Below are 27,772 nucleotides of genomic sequence, written 5' to 3'. Positions count from 1 at the left end.
ACAGTTTCTGCTAACATTAAAAGGAATCAAAATCAAAATAAAACAAAGCAGTTGATTTCATGTGAAAGGCCAGCGGCCTTGTCAGGCGGTCTGTGGCTGGGACGACGGAGCTGAGATGGAAGCGAAGCAGGTGGAGGAGGCGCGAACACAGCAGAGGGTGGAGAGGGCAAGACCTGAAAGAAAATAAGGCTGGGAAATGAATGAACAGAAAAAGACTGCTTTTAAAATTCAAATCATGATAAATCAAAGTTATCTAAGATTTAAAGCAGCAAACCCCAAGGTAATGGCTGAAGAGAGGAAACCCATAATTACCACATAGCCTAAGGAGTCCCCTTGAGGGATTAGGCAGAAGACTTGGGCTGCCTACCTGGGCTCTGAGAGCTGATTTCAACCTGCTGGGAGGATGGTCTCTTCTCACCAAACCTAAGGCCTGCTCTCCTAGGGACAGCCTACTCCCTCACAATGAGCGTGGGCGTGGCATGCATTCTGAACCAGTGGTGTGGAGCTGAGAGGAAGTGATAAAGGTCCCTTTCAGAAAGTTAAAATCTCTAATAGGCAAGAGGAAGTCATGGCCTAGAACCCAGGAACCTCTCTTTTCAGAGGTCACTACAAATCTTCCTTAACAGTTCCTTTCCTCAAGGGAGGTAAGAGGGCAAAGGCAGCCAGGGCTCAGGAGGGCTTGTGTGTGTTCTGCCTCCATACTCGGGGTCGTTAGAAGACTGGTGCTGGGTTAGCTTGCTGTGCCTATAGAGGCTGAGGTGAGGAGACTGGCTGGGAAAGCAGTGAGCTAAGCAGCTGCTGGCTGCCAGGTAGAGGAAAATCTTTTAAGTGCAGCCAAGGTGTCCTGTATAGCTAGACTGCTGCAGAAGAGCTGGACACCACCATCCCAGGGCCGCTGTTTCTTCTCGGGCTGAGAGCACTGTATCTGGCTAGAGTACTTCAAGGCCCCAGGATAGTAGGAGGGCTGTGCCAGGCCAGACTGGCACCATGGAATATAGGTTTATAGGGTTCCAAGCAGAGTAGTTAGCATGAGAAACTACTTGCTTGGGGGGACTTGCTATAGCTGCTTGACAGAGATGCTGCCAAGACATGATGAGACCAGGAGCTTGGGCAACCTCTGCATATAGCTAGTTCTCTGTGGCTAAGTTGGTGTTTCTGAAACAATAGAGGTGACAGAGTAGCTTCACTCAAGCTACTCTGACAAGGTGGAGAGGTCAGAGTTCCATTAGCTTTCTGTTAGTCACTAAAAGTGTTATAAGGATCTCCACACTTAGCAGACACAGGTCTAAGAACCTCCTATAAGAACTCCTTCAAAGGCTCAGAAGTCTCAAGAGCAAATTCCAAGCTCAGGGCTGCTGGTACTCAGGTAGGGTTGCTTACTGGCTTACTGAAGTTTTCCAAAAGTAACCCTGAGGTTTTCAACTTCCTTACTGTGTGGCAGGTCTGTCTTGGCTACAGTAACTCAATGCAAAGTAACTGGCATCTTGTCACTCTAACTTATCAGAGACCAGGATCCAGTCCAGCACCAGGTGGACTACTTGGGCCTCAGATAGCAGTCCTCAAAGAGCAACACCAACCAGCAAGATCATTCAGGAAGGGATAGTTACAGGGTTAATGTGCAGAAGTAGTCCAGGCACCAACACCAGCTGAGAATCATCCCCATAGTGGTGAAGAACATGCAAGAACAAAGCCTAGAGACTGCATCTATCTCAGGCAGGTAGACAAGAATGCATTCAAAATTAACATCTCTGACAAGGAGCCTAGCCAAGCAGGTGGGCAAAATGTTAACTCTGGCCTGCCACTAAACGTAAAGCATAGTTGACCCCATTTTGGAACCATCAGAATTAGCCTGCTCAGCAGCCAGCGCAAACCTGCCCCTGCCCACCCTGAAGGCCTCCTTAATGGTTAACAAGACCTTTCATTTCTGCTACCCACATGCTTTAGAAGGACATCAGGAGCTCTGATGCTGGTTCCTATCATAGAATCAGAGACTTCCTGCTGAAGGCCCACCCACTAGCTGTTATTCACCATGAGGGATGGGGGTCACCCAAGTTTTCACATCCTTGAAGCAAGGGTAAGAGTAACAGGTGCTTTCCTGAGCCACTGTTGGACTGTGAAGATTGACGATTATATGGAATACCAGGGAGCACTTAGTGTCCACTGTCTTCCTGAGGGTCCATAGGCCATTTGAAACAAGCTGGGTTGGGTGTCAACTAACTGAGTTGAGAAAAGGGGACAAGAGAAAGTCCTCCCTAATCTCATCCTGCCCTCAACACCTGACTGAACTTCAGCCTGCACTCAGGGCAGGGAAGACACTGCAGATATTTCTGGAGTTGCCTTTCTGAATAGAGGACTTCTTTGTAAAGCTAATGAAAGCAGTGCTCCCACCCACAGCAAAGCACACAGATGTGCTTTTAAACTCTCCTGGGGGCAGCCATGGATCTTTAGAAACCTGTCTGGTGTTAAGCAAGAAACCTGGCCTGGACACAAAACACAGCTCAGAGATATGGTAGAGAATCAGAGGGGGACTCACGGGTAGAACATTCCCTAGTCCTCAAGCTTGGTACTTTGGGGCAAAAGAAAAGCAGGTAGGGCCTTATCTTTCCAGCAGTAAGTACTCTATCTCTGCCACTGGTGGGAAGCCTTTCAGCAAAACCCAGAGGTTTTATAAAAGTGGCAGCTGAGACACACAGCAGCTTTTCTGGCTGCCTCTTGCATCTTGGTGGGAAGGATCTATGCTGCCCCCTCACTTTCCTGTATCTTGGAATCTCTTCAGTGCCCTCTGACAACTGCAGAACTGTCAGCATGAGGAGGGCCTAGTCCCTATCTGCAGCTCTGAGTCTTCTCAGAGAATAGAAGTTCTCTCTAATAAGAGAGAAGGCCAAGAAGCCTAAGACTCAGCCACACTGGGCCTAATCTGGGAAGCACAACCTACATAAGCCAGCACTTAGTCCTGTATCTGGCTGCCAGGAGCTGAGAACTAGTACCACAGACTGGGACCCAGAGAGGAAATGCTCCACACACTGAATAGAAATCATGTTCCTGAAGTACACTTGTGTGAGTACATACATGATTTTAGCCCTCTAGTGCCCTCCTTACCTCCGCTCGTTGCCAAATAGACGGGCCACCTCTTCCCTGCCAGGGCTCCGGGCCCGAGTCCTATGCTCCAACCGCCTTCTCTCCACCTGGAAGGCTTCTCGATGGCTGATCCGGATGGCCTTAGGGACGTCGGCCAGGGCGGCATACTGCCTGCTGGCTTTAAAGGCAAAGGTGCTCCCCAGTATCTCTGTTCCCCACCCCCCAGCACTGCTGGAGTCCATGTGGTTAGGTGACCTGCTGGCCTCACCCAGGCTGGCAGGGCAGATGCTGTAGACCATTCGGCTTGGGGCTGGAAGACCTGGGGAGTGAAGGGGGTGGCTGAGTTCCTGTGAGGGCGATCCAGGACAACCATACCTGCTGTGTGGGGTGCTGGGGCTGGGTGGGGAGAGTAGTGGGGGCAGCTGCTCCTCAGCCCTCAGGTCCTGCTTGGCCTTCTCCAGGGAGAAGTAGCCGCTCTCTACCCGTACTTTCCGACCACCATCCACACGGTCCCCACTTATGGTGCTTTCATCTAGAAGGCAAGAGAAAGCTTGCTCAGACTGCTGTCAGTTCTGTCATCAGAACTTTCCAAAAGCCCACACATGATCACCCAGAAGCTGCCTCAACACCCTCCATACTCACACCCCACAGCTATGAATGGGCTAGAGGTAAAAGGAGAAAATTGTGGGCAGAAATGGACCACCCATCTCCATTGCCTTTACTCCCTACCCTTTCCTCCAGTCTGGTCACTTTGCAGGCAGGGACTTTCGTACAGTTCTGGTAGGGAAGCAGGATTCCATCCTAACCAATGGTTTCTTACCAGACCACAGGAAGAAACCAACCAAAAGGACATTTTTCAGGCTTAGGTTTTTTTTTTTTTTTGAAGCAGGGAGGAGGCCTTTTATAGGCATGCTGTAGAGCACCTGGACTGTAAATGTAGACAGGTGTGTATGCTAAAGAACTCCAATTGAGAGAGGCAAAGAAGGGGACTAACTCTGCTAGGGCAGCACAGCATTCTAAGTGGAGAGGGCATGGTGATGTCAATGGTGTCCTCTCTGGCCCGTCTTCTTAGCCAGGAGCTGACCAAGATGGTAACAATGAGGAGAGAGGGGCACTGATGTCCTAACTGCTATCCCTCTAAAGACAGGAAGCACCCAACCCAGCAGGTTCTAAGAGCTAATGAGGTAGGAACCTGTGGTACAGGAACAGAGATCTCACAGAGGCAGAAAGAATCGTGTTTATAGATCACCTGAGGCCAATGGAGTAGGTGCTACACCTTTCTCCTTCACAGGTGAGGTAGAGAAGCCAAGCTGAATCTCATAGGCCAGGAACTAGTCATGCCAGGCCAGTGCTGCCCAGAACTGATGCTGCACGATGCACAGAGGGAGGAAGAGTTCAGGACCCATGACAGGCCTCTAGCTAGGGCCCTGTATCACATGCCCAGTGTCCCGTCCTATTTCCTGGACAGAGGCCCACTCCAGCAGAGCAAGACAGATCACCACAACAAGGAGGTCCGCAGGCTGATCAGCTGCTACTCACCTTCTTTGCTTTCTAGTCCTGGTTCCCGTGGGGTGCAAGCAGCAGGAGGCTGGCTTTGGCTGGGACTTTGAGCTGGACTCAGGCTGGTCCCATCAGGTTGGTCTTTGGCTCTCATTTCTTCCTGCCAGAGTGTGGATTTGGTGGTGGGAACTTTCTCAGCACTGGGAATGCTGCTGCTGCTACCACTGCTGCCGCCACTACTGCTAGTGACAGCCATCTTAGCAGGCCCAGGCTCCTAGAGAGAGAGCAGTGAGGGTGGTAGCATATGAGCACATAGCCCAAGCTAGCACACAGGTTCTGGCTGCTAAATTACAAGGGATATAAAAACATCAAAACAGTGTTGGGGGATGAGAAGTCATGCACCCACCAGTGCCTTGTCCAAGAGGCCTTGCAGAGGAAAGGTTCTTGATTTCTACCAGAGCCATGTCACCAAGTATCTAAAAGCTCTCTCTGTATACTGCCAGACAGTGCCTAGAATATCAGCCCAATTACTAGGGGTAAGCTCATAGGAGTCTGCCATTCCTATACTCATAGGTACTTGAGACATAAACAAAGGGGGACAGGACAAGACAAAAGAGGAACACACTCCTCTGAGCCAGGCCCACTGCTATCAAGATCATTGGGGAAAATGTAGAAAGTGAATTGCACAGCACCCTGTGGTTTTTCCCACTCTTAGCTTAAATGGAACACAAGGGATGATGTGAAAGAACTACTGAAATAAGACAGACACTAAGGCCTGACAGTTGTTGCTCATTTACATTAGAAATCCTATCCCCTTGATGATGATTTGTGGAGGTGGGGCCCTTAGGATTTTGTTAAGTCTTGAAAATGGACCCCTCAAGGGCTGGAGAGATGGCTCAGTGGTTAAGAGCACAGACTGCTCTTCTGAAGGTCTTGAATTCAAATCTCAGCAACCACATGGTGGCTCACAACCATCTGAAATGAGATCTGACTTCTGGAGTGTCTGAAGACAGCTACAGTGTACTCACATATAATAAATAAATAAATCTTTAAAAATAGTAATAATAATGATAGTGATAATAAATAATAATAATAATGAAGGAGGAGGAGGAGGAAAGCAGAAGAAGAAGAGGAGGAGGAGGAGGAGGGGGGGGGAGGAGAAGGAGGAAGAGGAGGGAGGAGGAAGGAGAAGGAGGAGGAGGAAGGAGGAGGAGGAGGAGGTGGTGGAGGTGGTGGAGCCCTCACAAATGAAATTAGTGACCTGTGAAAGAGGCCAGGAGATCTACTTTGTGGAAGTGGGCCCACATCTGCTGCTTCTTTAACCTTGAACTTCCCAGTTCCCAGATCTGAGAAAATCCCAATGTCTATTGTTTGAGCACCTCACTCTGAGACACACAGCATCTCACTGAAACCTGCACACCCACACCTGTCACATGAACACCTTGTTCTCAAGCACAAGTTGTTCTTTATTGGTAGCCCAAGTCACTTCCCAGTTTTCCCAGGGCACAAAAGTGGCACGGCCCTGAACAGAACTCAGCAGACATACAAATCCAGTTTCTGAGTAAACAGAGAATTGGACTCTTTAGATGTTGAACCCAGATAAAGACAGGATGGCAATCCCAGCTGCCCAGTAGTACCCACTCACATTCTGTGCCCAACCAATCTCCAGAGAGGGCTGCCAAGAGGGTGGTTTTAGCTGATTACTATCTTGCCACAAAGACAGAGAGGATGATAAATATCCACATCCCACTCCCATGTGGTCTCAAACCAAATAATCGGGGCTGACCCACACCGCTGACCCCAAAGGAGCTTGTTCTCTCTTCTGTCTTCTGGAGGACAGGTAAACAAATCCCCATTCTTGGGCTAGATTCTTTTTCTTCTGAGCAGGTGGATGAAAGATCTAGTTTGGTGGATGTGGCCACAAAGAGGTGCAGACTGCACAGAGCCAGCCTGGGTCAGCAAAGGGTATGGAAGCCCAGGTTCATTGCGCCCTATTCCTGAGGAGCCAGCTATGTTCATGCTGTCAGACTGTGATGGACCCTGGCACTGAGAAGGGCTTCCAGAACCAAGGAAAAGGGAGTCCGCACCCTCTCTTCAGCGTGCCATTCTCTATTTCTCTGGCATGAAAATGGAGAAGGGGCCATAGTGAGAAAGAAGTCTTGAAGTAGAGGGCACCATCATGAATCCGGCTGGCGAGATGGCTCAGAGGTTAAGAGCACTGACTGCTCTTCCGAAGGTCCTGACTTCAAACCCCAGCAACCACATGGTGGCTCACAACCATCTGTAATGAGATCTGACGCCCTCTTCTGGTGAGTCTGAAGGCAGCTACAGTGTACTTATTTGTAATAATAAATAAATCTTTGGGCCAGAGAGAGCTGAGTTGATCAGAGTGAGCAGAAGTCCTGAAAAATTCAATTCCCAACAACAACAAGAAGGCTCGCAACCATCTGTACAGCTACAGTGTACTCATATACATAAAATAAATAAATCTTTAAAAAAAACTTTTAAAAAATCATGAATCCTAGAAATGAACAGGGAACCTCACCCACGTCTCTGCCAAGGGCCTCGAGCCTGTGGGACTGGCAGAGAAAAAAGCCACCCTCCTAAGTCCCATATGAGTAACAGACTCTTGGGAGAGCTAGGAAACTTGCTCTCACTCTGCCTTGGGGGACTCTTGTTTCCTTCTACTCTAAGCCTTCTTTTCAAGGACCTATATGTCTGGTGAACATCACCTCTATCATCTAAGTTTCTTTAGGTTCAACCTGAAGAATTTAGCTTGGGCCCAGCAGAAACCAAGCTTCTGGTCCTGAGTGGTTTAACCTGAAACTCTTCTAGGCTTTGTGCAGAGATATGGGAGAGAGATGGAAACTGAGCTTCGGGCTCACCTGCCACATAAATGGCTCTGATAGCAGGTTGCTTAAGTGTGTGTGGGTGTACCCAGAGACTTCAATCTAAATCTCTTTCCTGAGACTCACCAGAGGTTAGCTGTGGGGAAGGGGAGAGGCATGCCATAACACTGGCAGAGGAGGCTAGGAACTCTGTGCCCTAGTTCTGAGGCATATCCTCAGGGAAGGGGTGATTCCTGTTCTGGGATCATAGGGCTCTTTCTACTGGCCCAGAAAGTTGGAGCCTGGCCACAGGGCAGCTTCATTTGGAAGAGACAAAGTTGTGGGGGAGGGGATACACCCAAATTTCTAGCCTGACCCAGGCTGTCTCTGGTACATAGAGAGTTACCATATTTGGAGGCAGAAGCTCTATGCTGCAATGCTTCCAAGGCATCACCATGGAAACAAGGCGTAACCCTAACCACTGTTACTCAGCCAGGACTTTTCTCTCAAACCAGGCAGCTTGGGAGATTTTGAGCATTAACTGCTGCTCCCAAGCAAAAGGCTCTACTTTCAGTTTCTGGGAAACTGACTACATTTTTAAATTTCTTTGATTGCATGTTTTAAATGACTCCAGTTGGGGGCACTGTTATCTGGGGAAGGCTGGCTTGGGTGCCCTCTGGGGCTTCTTGGGTAAGGATGAGATGCAGGATGGATGCTGGTCACCAGACACAGACCTGGGCTACATCCTACTAGTAGGATTAACTGTCCACAGTAGTCTAGAGTTGTGGAGATCCAGGTCAGCAGCCTCTGGCTGTCTTTCTTTTGCAGCCCAAGAAGCTAGAGAAGCTAGAAAGACTGCTTGGCTCAGGGACGCAGGCTCCTATCTTGGGCTGCCTCTCTGCTTCCACAAGACTCTGGGTTTGTGAGGCTCATAAGACCACATTCAAGAATGAATTTTGTTCATTCTTAGGACTGACTTGATTTGTCCAACGTAGGTAAAAATCCTGATGAAAGCAACATTTGGTACAGAGGGGAAAAGATGAACCTTAAGTACCTACAACCACCCTAGCAAAAGGCCCTTGCTGGAAATTCAGAATGGTGACTTCACCCTTCCAGAGCCTAAGGGTGTGGTGAACACAGCAAGAATAGGGGCAGCGCACTTCCTGCCATGAGCCCAGGATACTGGCTAGGAGGAGGGAGGGAATGAGGATGAGAGGGATACAGGGAGGCAGAGAAGGAGGAAGGGAGGGAAGGACTGGACCTGGTTCGTCTGCCCCAGCCACCTACCTAGCTCTGGTCACACAGGGACTAGTCAGGGCAGGGACCTACCAGGTTTCCCTTTCCCTGTTGCTCAGGGTTACTTCTTTCCTCTGGAAGTGGCAGAAGAGTGCACCATTCTTCCGTTCCCAGAAGTAGATGGGATGGATGCCAGGGGAAGGGACACAGGCTAAGCTGCTATTGCTCACTATTTGCCTGCTGGTTCAAACCCTCCTGAAGACAGCCCAGGGCACTCTAGCAGGCTAGTCTGCTCAGTGACCTAAATATGGCTCCTAGGGTACAGGCAGGAGGGAGGAAGAGGCATGCAAAGTGTGACCACCTCAGCCCTGGCCAGATCTTCTCCACCCTCTTGCCCTCACTTCTTCCCAGGCCCAGTTCCACTAGGGGACACGTCGCCCAGCCTACCTGTGGGGTAGGTGGCTCTACTTTCCGTTTCTTCTTCTGGTTCTGCTTGTTGGTTCGAGGATACACCATGAGCATCTCTAACCACCTGGGAAGACAGGATGAGAAATAGTACCAGGTAAATCCCTGCCTTTCAGGACCTATGACTCCACGCCTTGCTGGGTTGGCAAAGACCTCAGGCTCTTAGGTACTCTTTTTGGAGATACCTATCCAGTGGTCAGACACTGAGCAAGGTGGGTGTTACTCCAGATCAGAGTGCAGTAGCTGTTGAGACTGTGTCATTTCACAAGTCAGGAAAAGCACTGGCTGTATCAGGACAAGGAGAGACAATGACGCTTCCCTGGCCACTATGGACTCAGAGCAAGATGACTTCTCTGTTCTAACAAAGGCATCCTGGGACACAGGGAGAGCACTGTGCCATTACTGGTCTAGTCTCAACTTAAAAACTGCCCACCCAGATTTGGATTTAGTGATTGCACAACCAGGCAATGACTGGCGGCCAATTAGGGCTACTGGGGCAGACACTGGCTGAAAGGTAAAAAATTTGGAGTTCTATCAGCAAAGTTCTCATGGTGGCTCACCTCAGGAGTAAGAGGCTAATAAATCAGACCACCACTTACAGAGGAAAAATGCCACACACACCAGGTTTAAACAAAGCTACACAGTTGCAAAGGATCCTTCACTAGACCCAGCATTCTAGAAAGCCATTCTGGGCCAGCAACAGAAAGCATGGAGCTGGTAGCTAGGGAAAGATCTATAGACAAAAGGTTAAGACCCCAGATCTGGCACTGCCACTCTATGTAACCATATCCTAGGGAGACCAGTGGCTAAATGAGAGCAGGTCCAGAATTTCAGAAGGACAGAGGGACTGTAACACAGAAGAAGGCTTGCTTTTGAAACCTGGCCTCAGCTAATGCCAAGTGGGGTACAACAGCCAGCCTTCCTTCCAGACAAGCAATAACTTCTGGAACCACAAGAGAGACAGGGCTCTAAACTTCACAGAACACCAGGCCCCAGGCTGGGTCCAGGCCTAGAGTAGTGATGGTGCTGGCCACATCCACATACCTATCAGTACCCCTGGGGCAAGAGAAGGGCTCCTTAAGGTGCCTCTATAATTTGGGTTTGCTGCAGGATGGGGAGAGAAACATTGCATTGCTTTTTGGAGCAGTCTTGGGAGCTGGGAGCTAGGGAAGCCAAGTTTAAGTGTAGGAACCATAGCTGCTGAACAAAGGGCTGCTCACCTCAGCTCAACCCATGCCCAGGGACCTACAAGTTCCCTCCGAGTCTTAGGGGTGCTTGTAGGTCACCTCTCCGTGGCCCCAATGAGAGGAAGGAGTTATATCTGGAAGACAGCAGATGGGCAGACTTCCTGGGGCATTGAGCTCCTATCTTCTTACTCCATCCTTTCTCCAGGAAGCCTGGATCTTAGAACTGTTCCATGTCAGCTGATATTTCGGTCAGATACTTGAGGCTGTGTGTGTGAAGGGAGTGATTCCTACAACTTCACTAGAATCCTAAATCAAGATTATCTTCCCACAAGGACCTCAGGTATGTGGGGTACATGGCAGGGATTGTAGAATCTCTCAAGTGCTTAAAATTTCATATGCTCTAGCCATTATCAACACCAAGGAGCCTTGGGAGGGTGGAGTCATCCATCAAGAGGAACTTGGTTGCTAAGTTAGCTAGAAGCTTGGGAAGAGTTTGAGGAAGGGAAGCCTGGGACTCTTGGTCACTACCAAGCTTGCCATGACTAGCATCAGAGTTGTCAGGGCTGAGCCATGATGGAACAGGTCTACATTGCTATCTCTTCCTTCCTCCCCCCATTTAAAACAAACCAGGGTCTTGCTATGTAGCCCAGGCTACTGGGCTGTCCTGGAACTCTCCTCTTGCCCCAGTCTCTCAAAAGTTGGAATTGCAGGCGTGTGCTTCTACACTCAGCTACATGTGAGTTTGTCATGGAAGCCCAACATATTTAGTTGTGTCAGAAATGTTAAGAATAACAATCTAGTGAAGAGAAGAGGGCCAGTTAGTACACATGAGGTTGGTGGGGACTTATTTTCTCCAACTCCAGAAGGCAGAGCTATCAGTGAGAATGAGAAAACGGGCAGAGCTGATGGCAGGGCAGAGAGAAGAGAATGCTATCTTCTGGCTGAGCCAGACAGCAACAATGAGTCCCAACCAATCCTTTAGAAAAGTTGTGTCAAATATAGTCCCAGCAGTATGAAAGACACTCATGGCATGAGGGAGGGAGGCTGGGTAGGTGGTAGATGCCCTACCTGCTTGGTGAAAGTGCCTTCTCCTTAGGAACTGGTTTTGGATGTGGACAGAGCATGTAGGCCAATGGGCCTGGAGTCCACAGATGAAGATGAAGAACCATAACAGCACTGGAGAGGGCACCGAGGTTAGAGGAGACAGAAAGTGAGGGTATTATAAGCACCTGGTTTTGGAACATCTGTGCCATGTCTGATGTCTCTGGGCATCAAAGATCCCAGCATGTGGGCAAGGCTAAAGAAGCTACTGCTTGAGCTGGCCGGATTTCTGAGTTCGAGGACAGCCTGGTCTACAGAGTAAGTTCCAGGACAGCCAGGGCTGCACAGAGAAACCCTGTCTCAAAAAACCAAAAACCAAAAACACAACAAAACAAAAAAGAAGCTACTGCTTGGGTCAGAAAAGGGGTTTCAAGAATGAGGGGAGAGAAAGAGTTTCAGTAGACTTGCTATAATTCAAGCTGCCGTATAAGCTGTGGACCCCAAGGAGTATGAGCCTGCATACAGGATTTTGAAGTTATATGCCTCTGGTAACTTGGTCAGTTAATTAATAACCATGTCTATCTAGCAGGCCTCCATGGTATGCTGACAGAACAGATGACAGAGAAGTAACCTAGGAGAGAGGCTCAAGAGCAGAGCCAGGACCCCAAGGTAGTTGTCAAAGGACCAATCAGTCAGATGCTAAACATCATCTCTCTGAGCCACATGGCATCATCAACCCAGTTTCAGATACTCCCTGCTTGTCCTAGAGACCTCTGACTACCTTTTCAGTCCCATCTGCCATTCAGGCCCTCTCCTAGATCCAAGTCTAGGAGGATGAGGCTCTCTAGGAAGATCCACTTGGGAAATGTGTGCTATATTAGACCAGGTAGCACCAGCTGCAGTCAGAAGTACAGATGATCACTCACACCTGACTGCTCCCTTACTCTTGACCGTCAGATTGCTTGGTATAGAGGATGGGTTCATTAGAAGCCCTGGAAACTCTTAAATCTTGGGTTCTGGGTTAAGGTCAGGAAGACACACAAAGTACTCCTTCAGGTTGTTCTAGGAACCTAGAAAGGAGAATTCTCAGTCACCTACCAAATGTTATCTCTTGGCCAGTATAGTCTGGTTTCCTGAAAAGCAACACTAGAGATGCAACTAAAGGATGCTAGAAAAAGACAATGCTCCCAATGGCCTTGTACTTGCTTAAACCAGATGGCTTCATGTCCTTACTTCCCTCTACCCTGTGCTATACACAGCCTATACCCCTCAACCTCAGACAGAGCCTTGATGACACACCTGCCCTCTTCCAGCCGTAGAGAATGAATGGGGTTAATCACTGAGGACCGAAAATACATGCATGTGAATCACCTGGAGGCTTTGGTGCTACACGGGACGTTTCTCAAAGGGGCCGCCACGCAGGCTGCCTGATACACAGCCTAGAAAAGAGGGCTTATTTTACTTGAGGGGAAGGCAGGAGCAGCACTGTGTGCTGAGTGCCAAGGAGGCACAGGGTGAGGATGAGGTGTGGGGTGGGAGGACGACCAATCAGTGAAGAGTTCCAAGGAAGACCTAGAAGCCCTGGAGTCCCCAGAAATGGGTGAGCAAACAGACAGTGCCTCCTGTGGCTCTGGCCAACTTACCCACTGATGATCTCCTTGGTTTCTGCCCTGATAAAATGTTCCTTGTCAGGTGTCAGGATGCAGAGGGAGAACTTCTGCCCTGTGCGGGCCTCCCCATCCACCACATCTGTGCACTGGTTCATGTTGATGGTGCCCTGAGGGAGGGTGGTGGGCTGCAAGGACAAAACAAGTCACTCAAAAGGGGTGGTGTGTCAGGTCCCACAGCCACCAGCAGGACCCACCCCTTGCCTTCAGTCCTCAGCCTTCACAGCACCACTTCCTACCCACCCATCCACGGTGGGGCAAGCCAAGCTGGACTTATGTAGAGGACACACCCTCTGGACTTTATTTTCTACATGGAGAACAGTGTCCTGGCTTGCACCGCAGGAGGGGTCAGGACAGTGCTCAGTGAGGAATGCTAGGGAGAGCAGGCAGCCAAGATCCTAGTCTCAGATCAGTGAGGAAAAGCTTCGGGAATAGTAGATTCAAAATAGAAAAAAAAAAAACAAACAAACAAACAAAAAAACACGTAAGGAGGTAGGTAAATAGAGCCACATCTTTGAGCACTAGCTCTAAGATTGGGAGACAGACCCAAAGGCTCACCCATACCTGTCTGGGCTTTAAGGAATCCTGCTGAGACTTCTTGGAGGGCAAAGGTCAACATACATGCACACATGGATATAATATATACACACCATTTAAGACACTGGAATGTTTTAACACATATACTCTGGGAAGGCAGACTGGCTGCAATGTATCCTATCATGCCAGTTGCTTCACACTGGGAAACACTAGCATAGCCTGCTCCAGAAGCCACAGGTGGGTGGACTTTGGGGCAGACAGCAACTTCTCACCAAACTATCCAAGGTCTACTACTTGGTGGGCTTCCTTTCTTAGCACTAAATGCTTAGAGCAGCAGTTGGACACTTGTGGTTGGCCTGCCTCCCTCTGTAGTTCTACAGACCCATTTTTATCACCATCTTGCTAACCAGACTGAGAGTACCCTTGTCTGAGAGCAGGGTATGAGGCCTGGTACCCACCCTGAGCTCAGAATCATTATCCCATGGGCTTCATCTGTCAAGTGCCTGTTAGACAAATCTTTTGCAGTCCCTTTCCAATTAAAGTCATCAGGCTGGTCGAAGAGTTCTAACTTGCTTGATGACGAAAATTTCAGAGAGTTTGTTGGGGGTGGGATGAGGCAGCCCCAGGATAGCAGAGCTCTCATCCACACAAGGCCCATGCTTCCTTCCCCATGGCTGAAAGCTGGATCACAAGACTTTCTGGTGAGCCTCAGAGCTCAAGAGCACACACCCTGGGGAGGGTACCATGAGGGTCCAGCATAGCCTTGTAGCATAGGCAGTTCTGCAACTGAGCAGCAGGTCTTTTCAGGGAGCAGTGGACAGAGACAGTAGTCTAATGCCCCATCTTGCCTAGATCCAAATCCTGCTCACTTTCTGGATCAGGAAGCCCAGGACAGGGTCCTAATTTTCCTTACCTCTTCTTTCCAATGCCAGTCCCTTCTATTCCACTTGAGTCTTAATTACAGGCCCTCTCTAGCAGTCTCCTAAACCTGCTTTGGGTAAACTGTCCTTTCCTATACAGAAACAAGTGTTCTTCATTCACCCATGGACAAGACACATCGTATTTCTGAGACAGAAAACTATCGCTATGAGGATTGTGAGAACTGAGTGACAGAAGCTGTGCCGACAGCCAGTAGTGACCAGATGAAAGGAACTGCAAAGGATGCCTCTTCTTCTCTACTGCTGGAACTCTTTCCCAGTCCTTGGGATTAAAACACTGACAATGGCCATGATGGATTTCAGACCTATGTGAATAGATTATGAACTATGACACTATATCATACAAAAAGATGTTAAGTAGAGATGATAAAACATAGCAACAAAATTCCTGGTTATTTTCTTCTCAAGGGATTGGCCACCAGGATGTTCAAGGATTCAATGTCACCAAACTGTTCAGGTCCCTACAGCCCAACTCCTCCATTTTGCACAGCAACAGTCAGTACTAAAATCTGGACAATGAGCCAAAGATGCAGTCTTACAGCTGAGTATAGCCATGGCCTCAGCCTTCAACCTCTCTACCTCCCTGACCTCAGCTCTACTTCCTTTAGAAAGGGTTTCAGAATGGTCAATAAAAGGCAAAGACAGCCAGGCATGTATGTTGGTGAATACCTACAATCCCAGAACTTGGGAAGTAAAGTAAGGAGGCCTTCTGAAAGTGAGGCCAACCAAGCTAGCCAGGGCTAGATAGAGACAGTCTCTCAAAAAACAAAACCAGAAAGACAAACTAAGCCGGGACAGAAAGAAATTAACACTCCCTTTTGAGTGGTGCTTTTGATGCCCCCACTGGCCCCGTGCTAACCAGGAGGCATTACTGGACCCTACCACACACTCAGGAATCAACAATCAGGAAACCTCACAAAAGGAAGGGGTAACTAGAGCCCAAGCCACTCACAGGACTTTCATGAAGTGGGAACAAACTATTCCCAAATTAAAGCTTCTCATTCACAGCTAATTCCTCTTTAATAGCAACTTTATTGAGACATAATTTATATCACACAACTTACCTGTTTACAGAGTACAGTTCAATGGTTATTCAGCATTTACAGAATTGTACAATACTCACCCCTACTGACCTCAGGCCTTTAGGCATCATTTCCCTCTGTCTCCCTCCAATCCCTCTGCCTCATCACCCATCCAATACTTTATCTAAACGGAACCACACACAGGGTAAAGCCTTTTGTATCTGGAAGCTCCTCCTTTCTTCACCGCACTCTGAAGTTTCAACAGCTTACTTTTGTCCAGGTGAATCTATCATGTAGACAAGTCCCATTCAGCTTTCTCGCTTTACCACCAAAGGACACCTAGGTTGTTTCCACTTGGAACTGCTGTAAATAAAACTGCTATATATGGATACTCATATTCATGTGTTTGAATGGCCACATTCTTTCACTGCTCCCAGGTGGATAGCTAGATGAGGAATTGCTAGTTCAAATGGGAACTATATGTTTAACTCCTTCAAATGCAACAGACTAATTCCCAAAGCTGCTGAATGTTTGACTTGACTTTCATTCTAGCTGTGAAAAGCTCTGGAACCAAACCAAACCAAACCAAAAAGCAAGAGTGACCTCCCACTAACATGGGTATTAGGCATGGGTGTGCTTGGGCTAGCTCACCTTGCACCTTGTTTGAAACAGTGTCTCTTTATTGTTCACCAGGACATGAACAAAGGACTCTTGCTTTCAAGATGATAGGGATTCCCCTATCTCACCCTAAGAGTGCTGGATAGATACTACCAACCCCAGTTTTATGTGGACTCTGGAGATCTGAACTCAAGTCCTCACATTTGTGGGGCAAGTGCATTATCCACTGGACCATCTTCCTGGCTCCACTCCACATTCCCCTTCTCCCTTTCACTGGTCTTCTTTTTTAATGGGAGTTACATAAATAACACTTTTATAAGGGCATTATAATGAAAGCTATTTTTCCTTTTTCAGAGTTTTCTGTGGATTTAGAATACCTGCGTGCACACACACACACACACACACGTGTGAGCTCACCGAGGCCATAACACACATACGGAGGCCAAAGGTATGATTCTTCAGGAGATGATTCTCTCCTTCCACCATGGCATCCTGGGAACTGAACTCTGGCCATCAGGCTTGGTGGCAGGCACCTTTCCCCATTTGTGCCACCTTGTAGCTCTTATTTTTAAAATTAGTTTCCATCTGGTGTTTTCACACATACTTCATTTTTATTGATTTCATGCACTCCCCTCCTTTCCCTGCCCACCTCCACTGTGCCCCGTGCCCTAGTATTTCTCCGGTAACTTTGCTCTGCTCCTGTCCCCATCCTCCCCCCTTAATGAATCTTTTTTTCCTAGTCCTAAGTGGCCCTCTCTAGCTTTCTGCGTTTTATTCACATTTCTCCAGCTTGGACACGCATATTTAGCAGCTGGAGCTCAGGATCTGCACCCAGGAGAGAATCCTTAGAGTTCTGCGCTTCTGAGCCTAGGTCACCTCACTTAAAAGTAATGTTTCCCACCCAGCTCTATCCAATTTCTTGAAATTTCATAATCTCATTTTTCTTTTTTGCTCAATAAAATTCTATTTGTATATGTGTACCAAACTATTCTGTGACTCCATGTTACTCTAGTGAGAATGGTAATCAAGAAAATGACAATGAATACTGGTGAGGATATGGGGAGAGAGCAACCCAGTGCTGGGGGGAGTGAGTGCGGCCACTACAGAAAGGAATGTGGAAGCTCCTCAGAGAACTAGGGCAGAACTTGCTATGCTCCAGCTTACCACTCTCAGGGAGGTGCACAGAGTGTCTTCTACTACAGATACCTGCATGCTTATATTTATCCCTGTCCTTTTTACAATAGCAAGGAAATGGAATCAGCTGAGATAATTGGCCTTAACTTGTAAAACGAATAGTTACCATATAATTCCAACTACTACTCTCGGGCAGTAGGTTAGGTTCGCACTGACAACCTGCTGAGAAAAGTTCTTTACAGCTCTCGACAGTGCTACTCGAAGGAATAAGTACTAGTGTCACAGCACACTGGTAGAAGTGCTACTCGCCCTAAATATACCCCAGGTTCTAGCCCCATCCCTAACCTCCTGCTGAATATGCCTACAGCCCCAAGATGTGGGAAGCTCCATTTTCCATATATACCTTACAGACAGGGAGCAGGGACACTGAGAAGCTAATATGTTAGAAAGTAGCTATGCAGGATTGAAACCCAAGTTCTAAAAGCAAGGCCAAATATTTATGCTGTAACCTAAATTCAGGCAGAAGAAGGTTAGTAACTCAGGTCTCCAAAGACACAAGGCTTCACCTAAATTTTCTATTTTCTTGTTGAGAGAGAGAGAGAGAGAGAGAGAGAGAGAGAGAGAGAGAGAGAGGAGAGAGAGAGAGAGAGAGAGAAAATCCAGCCACCTGGTCTCCAGTCCTTCTCAGGTCCCCATACTGCCAGAGCTAGGACAGCAGAGCAAAGCTGTTATAAGCTGATGGTCACTTAAGAAGGAGGGTGGCAAACTGGAGCAGGGAAGACAGGACAAGGGCTTCTCATCAAAGATGGGGCAGAGTATACTGAGAGCTTAGCCCTATCCTCGGTCTTCTGCCGGGTGGCCTGGGTATGCACTGCATCCAGGAAACTGTCGGGGCCAAGGTGACCCTGCTGAGTTGGGACAACTCCTGCTACTCTCCATCATACCCCAGCAGGAGACTCTGAGGAAACCAACTCATGAACTTCTGATCCCTTTACTCGTCTGACCACTGATATTACAAGTGTGTGCACTACACTTGGCCCACCCTTTTTGTTATTGATCCTGGAGAGTTTAGGAAAAGAGTTTAAGCCAGAAAAGAGAAAGAAAATGGGATAAGCTGCCAAGTGAAGCTGGTTAATAGTAGCTGCTATTATGGAACCAGAGGTGGCTTAGAGGCCACATAGTGGTTTATCATCCTTCATTCAAATGTGAAAGGAGATAATCCTACAGAAACCCACTTTCCCCCTGGCATAGATAGAGTTACTACTTCCCACATCTGACAGTCTAGAAGGGCTTGTCAGAGTGAAGCTTGACCCTACCCACTACCCAAGTTCTGAGACCTTTTCTTTTCTTTTTTCTAATGATTTACTTTTATTTTATGTGCATCAGTGTTTTGCCTATTTGTATCTCTGTGTGAGAGTGTTGGATCCCCTAGAATTAGAGTTACAGACACTTGTGAGCTGCCATGCAGAAGGTGGAAACTGAACTTGGGTCCTTTAAAAGAGCAGCTGCTATCATCGTCACCATCATCGTCACCGCCGCCACCACCACCACCACCCTTCTCCTCACCCTCTTCTTTTTAAATTGATTTTTCTGTTTTCAATACATCCTGACTGCAGTTCCCCTCCCTCCACGACTCCCACCCACTCATTACATCCCCAACCTCACCTCTCCCTTAGATGCAACTCCTCATCCATTTCCCTTCAGAAAAGAGCAGGCCTCCCAGGGGTGTGTACTGAACTCAAGGTATTTTTATCTTTCTTTTTTTCTTTTTAGTTTTTCGAGACAGGGTTTCTAAGTGTAGGCCTAGCTGTCCTGGAACTCACTTTGTAAACCTGGCTGGCCTCCAACTCAAAGACCTGCCAGCCTCTGCTGGGATTAAAGGCGTGTGCCACCACTAACCCAGATATTGCCAGCATTCTTAACTGCTGAGCCATCTTTCCATGGCCTAGGATGGGTTTTTCAAAAACACCTGAGATCCACAGAAAACACCACTTTTACTGTGTGATGGACATATATATACAGGAGTGCACACACTTAATATGCAATGAAATATTAAAAGTCAATATTTTTACTTTAAAAGGATATTTACTTTTTATTACATTTCTTTACTGTGCTTGTACACTCATGCCACACAGTATAAGTTTGGAGGTCAGAGAACAACTTATGGGAGTTAGTTCTCTCCTTCTCCCACGTGGATCCTGGGAACTGAACTCAGGCTGTGAGGACTGGTGCCGGGTACCTTCACCCACTCAGACAGCTTTATATGCAGAGGTCCAGAGACTTTATGTGGAGGTACAGAACCGACCCACAGCTTCCAGGGGGCATTGTTAGGCTATCTAAATTTGTTTTGCAAGAGTGAAAAGAATATAACAAGGACCTTTCTTGTCATATAAGAATATGACAAGCCCTAGCAGTTCCTTCTCACATCTGTTATGACGGCTCAATTTCTTTGGAGCTACTGGTGAGGCAGCAAGACACGCAGGTTCTATTAAGGAGCCAAGGCCTTTGACAGTGATCTTCCTTTAAGAAGCCCTCACCACCCAGCCAAGGCCTACTTTAGTCCTAAAGTTGAAGAGAGGGGAGCTGAGATCATCTTTACCCACTTGACCATCTTAAGAACTTGCTATATACCATATGTGACAACAACTTGTTATGTAAGTTCAAAAGAGGCATTTGATGTGGTGGCATAGGCCTATGATCAGAGCACTTAGATAGCTAGAGCAAAATGACAGAAAGTTCAAAGATAAGTCACCAAGACCTGTCAAAACAAATAGCAACAGTTAAACAAACAAACAAACAAACAAACACCCCACAATAAACCCATACTCCAGACATGGGAGTCAAGGTAGCTGGGCTGGATGTCAACATCCTGCTTCCAAAAGGGATAGGGGAAAAGACAAACACTTGTAAACCATACAGCTACTAAAACTCAATTTTCAAGATGTAGAAAGAACTAAAACACTAGAGCAAAAACATTACAGTAAAAAAACAAGTGGGCAGATTTGAACAGCCATTTCTCTAAACACCTGATAAGCCCATGAAAACATGTGCAACATCCTAAGTCATCAGGGAACACAAATCAAACCCAGAACAGAAGATACCACAGCAAAGTGTGTTAGGATGATAGCAACAGATGCTGATGAGGCTGTACAATGTATGAAGAGCTAGAGCCTTCTTATATCACCTACAGGAATATATGATGGTGCAGCTGCTATGGAAAAGAGCCATGGAGTCTCCTCAGTAATTAATGAAACATCTATCAGCAGCACGTGCCTGACTAACATAAGCAAAGCCCTAGGCCCCACAGTACCACATAAAATCAGGCACTGGGGGAAACCAAACACTCCATGTTTACCATGACATTATCTACACCAGATGAGAAGCAGAAGCAATGCTACTTCTTCATAGGTATTCATATTATATATGATAACATGTCATACATATGATATGTTCATATGTCATTATGTTCATACTAAAACTAAATGAGGGCCAAGAAGTGGGAGTGGGTGGGTAGGGGAGTGGGTGGGGGAGCGTGTGGGGGACTTTTGGAATAGCATTGGAAATGTAAATGAGGAAAATACCTAATAAAAATAAATAAATAAATGAACAAGATGTGGAACATGCATATGATGCAATAGTATTTAATTATAAAAAAATAAAGTTCTGGTAAGTGTTAAAAAATGGATAAAGCCTGAGTGAAGTTAGCTAGTTACAATATGACACAGATTGTAGCTGCACTTAATTAAGGGGCTTAGCAAGTCAGATTCACAGAAACTTTAAGTAGAATGGGCTAAGGGCTACGAGAGAAGAATAGGGCGTTAGTGTTCTGGAGGACATGGTAGTGATGGCTGCACAGCAGTCTGAGTGTACTCAGTGCCACAGAACTAGCAAATAAGAACAGCTAAACTTTTGTGATGCATATCTGATCTGGACAGACGCACAGAGATAGACAGACGAAGCTTGCACTCATGCGCACATGCACACACACATACATACAGAGCCTAGACCAATTCAGATTCCCAAGTTGAAAACAATAAACACAGCTGGAGCAGAAACAGGATAAGAAGTATGCCTTGCTGGCCAGCACACCCTTATGTCAAAGTGGCAGTTCTGCAGATGGCGCTGGGCACAGCTAATATAAGATGGTCAACTCTGGTTCTGTCTAGTTCTGACAGCCTTGCATACGCCCTTCCAGTGGATTCAGAATGCAGGCCACCACCAGTGGGCATGGCCTTGCCCTTCCACCTTTACTACCAGGGACAGCAGCAGCAGCTGACTTATGAACCACTATTTTTGGATTGTGGCAATGCTAGGTAAAACCACACAAAATCTGCCCGCCTGAAAGGCCTGAGTCTTCCAACACAGCCAGCATCTTTAAGACCAGCATGCAACCTATATCCTAGAGCCAGATGTCAAAGTTCTTAGCACAACCGAGAAGACATCCATATCCTTCCCACCAGTAGAATGGCCACTTGTTTGAATGTCATTTGCAGCAGCTAGTGGCCTGTTCCCATGTCACTAACTCTAAAAGGACCCACTAGACACAATGCCAAGAGCTATAGTGAGTGAGCTATGGTACCCACCATAGGTTTGCACAGTGCAGAGGGAAAGAGGGCACACACAGCTGAATTAATATGCTTGCCCCAGGGAGTAAGTGGCACAATTAGGTATTGGAGGAAGTGTGTCACTGTGGGAGTAGACTTTGAGACCCTCCTCCTAGCTGCCTGGGAACCAGTCTTCTCCTGTTGGTCTTTGAAACAAGATGTAGAACTCTCAGCAACTCCCATGCTATGCTTGCCTGGATGCTGCCATGCTCCTGCCTTGATAATAATGGACTAAACTTCTGAACCTGTAAGCCAGCCCCAAATAAATGTTGTCCTTTATAAGAGTTGCCTTGGTCATGGTGTCTGTTCACAGCAATGGAAACCAGAACTAAGACAGAGGCAAAAAGGTCAGACACATGCTATTAAGACTCCTCCAGATGCTAGTAACATGGGGGCTAGATTAATCTATGAAGTCCTATGAAGAGGTGGGCTCCAAGAGCAGGAGAGCAGAGGGACAGATTCCATAAGTAGTCATATTTCTGTAACTGTGAGGTAGCATCATCTCCTCTACAGGCAGAAGGAAGCTACTGGGAGGGTAAAGCAGCATGCCAAGGCTGATGCTGGCAACCAGTGCCAGGAGAGCAGCAAGAAACTGAGTGACAAAAGCCCTGACCCCTGGGGCTGAACTGGGAGATGAGTCAGGCAGATCACATAGACATACCAAGTGCAGCAGAGGCCTCAAAAAAGATTGCTACAAGAATGGGAGGGACAGTCGTATCTACTATGCGTTCTTGAGATAAGCCTCCCAAGCAAGCAGAACAGGGTCAAGAGGGAGCAGCATATGTTAGAGAGAACAGACAGTCACAGCAAGAAACCCACACAAGCCTGGAGAAGCAGGAAGGTAGGTCATGCAGGCAGTCAGGTACCAGTGTACTCATACAAAACCAAACGTGACTCATCCATCTAGATTCTGTAGCCTGTTCTATGATTGCTTTGACAGTGACAAGGACTGTCACAGATGGCAGCCTGTAGCCCGCCCTACTGGCACATGTTCTTCCATGAGCCACCCACAGGCAGGCCTCTCATGACACAAGCAGAAAAGAGGTCCTAGTGTATTGTATGGATTTCACTTCAGAGCCTGATCACTTCTGCTGTCTAGGCCCCTGCCCTACCCCTGCCAGTCCTTCCAAATAGCCTCTTTTCCGAACCTGTTCAGGCAGCTAGGTCTAGGCAACCTCTGCTTCCCTGAGTCTCTGGTACTGCTTTCTTTTCTTTTTTGTTGTTATTATTTTATCTTTTAAAAGTTGTAATGGTAATGTAGGATTTCTACATACTTATTACTGAATTGGCTCTGTTACCAACATCTTTTACCAGGGTGGTGCAAGCAGCCAACAAATACGGACACCAAATCAACATAAGTCCATGTTGAGTCCTCTGAGTTTTCTTCTAGTGTTCTAGAGCACATCATATCGTCATGAAACCTCAGGCTACTCTTAGTTGTGATGGTTTCTCAAATTTTCCATGTTTTTTTATGATCTTGACAGTTTTACAAAGTGCTAGCCATGTATTTGAAGACTATTCCTCACTTGGGGTCTGTTTTTCTCATGACTAGACTATGGTTCTGGGTCTTAAGAAGGAAAGCCACTGAGGTAAAGCAGACCTTTCACTGTACCTGAGAGAGTGCAGGACTTCTCACTGATGTTGGTGGTATGTCTTGTGATAAGCTATGGCCCGGAGCTGAAAGGAGCTGAAAGTCACTACATACTAAACAGTCTGCTTGGAGAGGAGAGGGACTGATGGCACATGATGACTTCTGAGGGGAAATCTGCACAGGTTATTTGAAACTCTTTTGCACAGATTTTCTTTTTCCCATTTATTTCTTTATCAACCATCAAGGTATAGCTGTATAGACTGGTAGACATTTAACTTAAGCCCTGATTATAACCAAAATACTAAGTTATTCATTGTGTTCCTCACATTGTTCCAGCGTTAGGTCCAGGAGCTTGTCCAGTGGCTCCTGTTTTGTATCAGACCACTTCCTGGACAAGGTGCTCAGGATGATCTGGGACAACATTTGCCCGGCTCTAGATCAGCCCCTCATAGAAGCCAGGGGTCTTACCTGGAGAGGGTCATTAAAAACTCTGGTCAGCTGGAGGGAGTTCTCATTGCTCATAGGCTATCTTGGCTTCTAGGCCCTCTTAGCTGCTCAAGAAAGAAAGCCACATGCTGCCAGAGCCAGAGTACAATCCTACCTGCTACCTTCTGTGTGTTTCGGATGATGTCTGTTTCTGACTAAGCACACGCAAGTCTCAACACTACATCACGACTGAATGGCCTAGCTTTTTCCCTTGGGGCTCCAACAGAACTTCCTACCAACCACTGTCCATTTATTTATTAAACTGTTCAGTCCCTGTCCATGTACCTCTGCAAGAAAGAACTATATTCATTCCCTAGGTGCTACATTCATGTACAGCTCCTGTCTTCCAGCTCACAGGTGCTGCTCATTTTTGAGACAAACCTGTAGTTTTATCACTGTTTAGTATCTCCTCTGGCCAAAGAGCTTGCCACTGGCCTTGTATGTGTAAGAGCTCAAAGGTGCATAAGAGTATCATTGTGTAAGGATTTTACACCTTTTACTATGAGTTTTTGAGACACTTCCAAGACATCTGGATGAAAGAAGAAAATAGGAGAGTAACAAGAAAGATTAACTAGTGAGTTCTTCTGTTACTGTGACAAAACCCCTGAGGTCATCTACTTGAAGGAAGAGATTTTACTTTGATTCGAGGATTTCAATATATGGTTAGCTGACTCAATTGCTTCAAGTGAGGCAAAACATCATGATGGAAAGAGGAAGACAATGAATGAGGAAAGTGGGGATATGGTCTTCATGGGAATGCCCAAAGGACCTGCTCCCTTCAACTACATCCTATGCCTTTTAAATTTCCATGAACTTCCAAGAGACTGACTATCAAACGTAAACTTAATAATAGAAGAATCCGTCTTATCAACCAAGAACTTAGCACATGGCCTTTTAGACTCAAACCATGGTGTGCTGTCTCAAGATTGGGATAGATAGGAGGGAGGCAGAGACTGGCTGATACGGCTGAAAAAGAGTTTGCTAAATCAAGCTGTATGCACAGGGCTCAGTATTTGCTGAGTGACAGAACCAGCTAGAACTAAACACAGAAGCCCGGACGGAGGCTGCTTCCCACTTCCTGGGTTAGGACTGGGACCTCAGGAGAGTAAAAGCCTCCTGTGGTGCTTCTGGCACTCAGCTGGGGGTGGAGCCAATGCCTCAGAACTTCTGAGACCCTGGCCTCTCCTTGCTACTATAGCAGGCTCTTTCTTAGGCTGACCATCCAGCTGTCTGAAGTCACTCACAGCTTTTGGGCCCAAGATGACCTGACAGAAGCAGAAGCAAAGATGGGCTGAGAATTTGAGATGGAACACAGCTGTGTGGAGCTGACAGGTTGTGGATGATAAAATAGAAAGGGCTTCACAAGGGGCTTAGAACAACTAGCACCCCTAAAATGCCCGCCAGATACCACCGCCGCCACCACTACCACCACCACCACCACCTCCTCCTCCTCCTCCTCATCATCATGATAAACAACAACAACAAAATGAAGCTTGAATCTGAAGAATAGGAGAGAAGGGGTGAAGGTATGGTACCTTCCTTAAAGAAGGCAGATACCACTTGGTGAAGGGCCAGAGACAGGGAGGCCATAGGTGTGCCAGACAACTGCTCTAACAGGACAGCAGCCATTTTCAGAGATGTGTGACAGAAGTGATGTGGCCAGAACTGTGTGTGATGAGAGGGAACACTATCTGGAAATCCTGCCCCTCTCGAATCCTCTCAGTAACAAGAAGTAACCTGACTGAGACAAGGTCTGAGCAGTGAGGCTGGAGCCTTAGGTTCTGCTTAGTGCAAGCACTGTGCCTAATGATGACTACACTCTTCTCAATGTATCCACTCAGGAATGTCTCTAGGTTAGGAGCAGCTGTGCACATCTGTCATCCAAGTGTGGGAAGCTGAGGCAGGACTGGGAGGTTATACAGTCTAGGTTATACAGTGAGACTGTCACAATTTTCTTTTTTAAGTAAAAGGGCTAGGAATGTGGCTCTGCCTGTATATGTGAAGCTTGAGTTTAATCCTCAGCACTGTAAAAATAAGTAAACAAACAAACAAACAAACATTTCTAGGAGGGCTCCCTTTTGGTGGAAGGAGTCCTATATGCTATGAGAATGACTTCTTTTAAAGATTTAAAAAAAAAAAAAAAAGTCAAGTGAACTGAAAGGAAGTCCCGCCCAGGCCACAGAGTTAGCACTGTGTCTTTGGGCAACCCTTCACACTCACTATTTTTCTTTGTAGGGTTTCAACTTTACCCAGTCCTGCCTCAGCTTCCCACACCTGGATGACAATGTGCACAGCTGCTTCTAACCTAGAGACATTCCTGAGTGGATACATTGAGAAGAGTGTAGTCATCATTAGGCACAGTGCTTGCACTAAGCAGAAATTGAGTTTCTTGTACCCGAGCTTCCAAAACAGCCACAACTAAGTGACTGTCCTCTATTCTCTCCCTCCCTAGGAAAGCCTTGTCAGAAATAGGTGCCCACAGCTGGAAAGGAGGGCAGCTCCTGGAGGAGGGTCCCTGCCAGTCTCAGATCCAATCTGTCCACCTGGGTATGTGGACCTAGAGAATATGTCACTTCTACCAAGGGGCAGCACAACTCTTAAAGGAGATCACTGGCCAGAGTAGTCACTGCAACCATGAGGCCCATGGTGAAGCTACACAAGTGTCTTCTAGCTATCTCAGCCATTCTTAACCGGGCAGTCACGTGAGATTGTAGCAGTAGCTGCATTGCTCCCTGGCCAAAACAACAAACAACACCTACTTTAGACACATAGCACCAAAAGGTTGCTGTGCTTTCTACATGCCACACTATCACCTCTCAGAGGCAAGAGCAACTGCAACTGAGCAGGGAAAACTAGTAAGTGCCATACTGGGTCCCAGGCTAGGCTTAGGGAAATGTTGCAGCTTATACAGGCAAAGATTCAGCTCAGCAAAACTCTTACAGCCACAATCTCTGTGGTACCAAACTTTCTGTGTTTTACTATGTACATTCAGAGAGTGTTGATCACGTCTAACATGTCAGGCATAAATAACCATAAAAATGTACCACAGCACCATGGCCGTGGGGGTCTTCTTTCTGCTCTCTGGACTTCAGTTTCTCTAATTTATAAGATGATTATATTGAGGCCTATTTCAGAAAGATTAACATGAATCTAATGTAAATGTCTATAGAACATTTAAGACATAACAAATGCTATATGACTATCAGGTAACTAAATAAATTAGACAGTCTTCCGTAGCACTTAGGTTTCCTCAAGAAGAAACCAAGAAGCTTGCTCAGCTACCAGCAAAAGGTAAATGAGAACTACAGTAAGAGCCAACTCTTCTCACTGTGGTGGCTATAGTGAGGAGGATGGACACAGACTGAACATCTGACAAGGATATGCCTTGACAGGACCCTCATACTCTGCTGGTCAAAATGAGACATAAAGTAGCCACTGTGGGAAAGTATAGTGGCTCCTTCAAAGGTTAAATACAATGACCCTATGACCCAGCACCACCACTTTTAGACATACATCCAATAAAACAGAAAACATGTCTACACAGAAATCTGTAATGTGACTGCTCACAATAGCCCGATTTATAGGTGCCTAAGGGTGGGATCACAGATATCCATCAACAGATGACTAGATAAGTAAATCTTGGGACATCTACACAATGGACTATTTTTCAGCATTAAAAATAAGTTTTAGCTGGGTGTGGTAACACATGCCTTTAGTTGCTGCATTTGGAAGGCAGATGCAGATAAGAGCTTTGTGAAGTAGACCAACCTGGCCTACAGATTGAGTTCTAGGCCAGCCAGACTTAATTTAAAAAAAAAAAAAAAAAAAGTTGGGACTGAG

At 46.9% G+C, this 27,772-nt stretch overlaps 1 protein-coding gene and 1 long non-coding RNA gene across 18 annotated transcripts in view; one reads left to right on the top strand and one right to left on the bottom strand.

The window, feature by feature from the left end:
• Mprip (myosin phosphatase Rho interacting protein) overlaps positions 1–27,772 on the bottom strand; it is a 118,393-nt gene that overhangs the window by 40,181 nt on the left and 50,440 nt on the right. For 8 of the 17 annotated variants that reach the window (XR_003949455.1, NM_001368931.1, XM_030246040.1 and 5 more), the window contains exons 4-7: positions 12,979–13,130; positions 9,090–9,174; positions 4,618–4,852; positions 3,100–3,610 (exon numbers count right to left, since the gene is read on the bottom strand). Coding sequence is in view for 16 of the 17 variants with exons in the window: in NM_001368931.1 (NP_001355860.1) it covers positions 3,100–3,610; positions 4,618–4,852; positions 9,090–9,174; positions 12,979–13,130 (983 nt within the window). In the remaining variant the exon portion in view is untranslated. The other 9 variants (XM_006533433.2, XM_006533441.2, XM_006533440.2 and 6 more) reach the window with 4 other exon arrangements.
• 1700007J10Rik (RIKEN cDNA 1700007J10 gene) lies at positions 528–14,765 on the top strand. The gene is made up of 6 exons (NR_045476.1): positions 528–644; positions 4,634–4,713; positions 6,466–6,887; positions 9,054–9,204; positions 10,500–10,634; positions 14,560–14,765. It is a non-coding gene; the product is annotated as an RIKEN cDNA 1700007J10 gene (long non-coding RNA).

Source organism: Mus musculus, chromosome 11, assembly GCF_000001635.26.
Source record: "Mus musculus strain C57BL/6J chromosome 11, GRCm38.p6 C57BL/6J".
In the NCBI taxonomy this organism is placed as follows: Eukaryota; Metazoa; Chordata; class Mammalia; order Rodentia; family Muridae; genus Mus; species Mus musculus.
The sequence above is the reverse complement of the archived record's forward strand: the minus strand, read 5'-3'. Positions and strand labels throughout refer to the sequence as shown.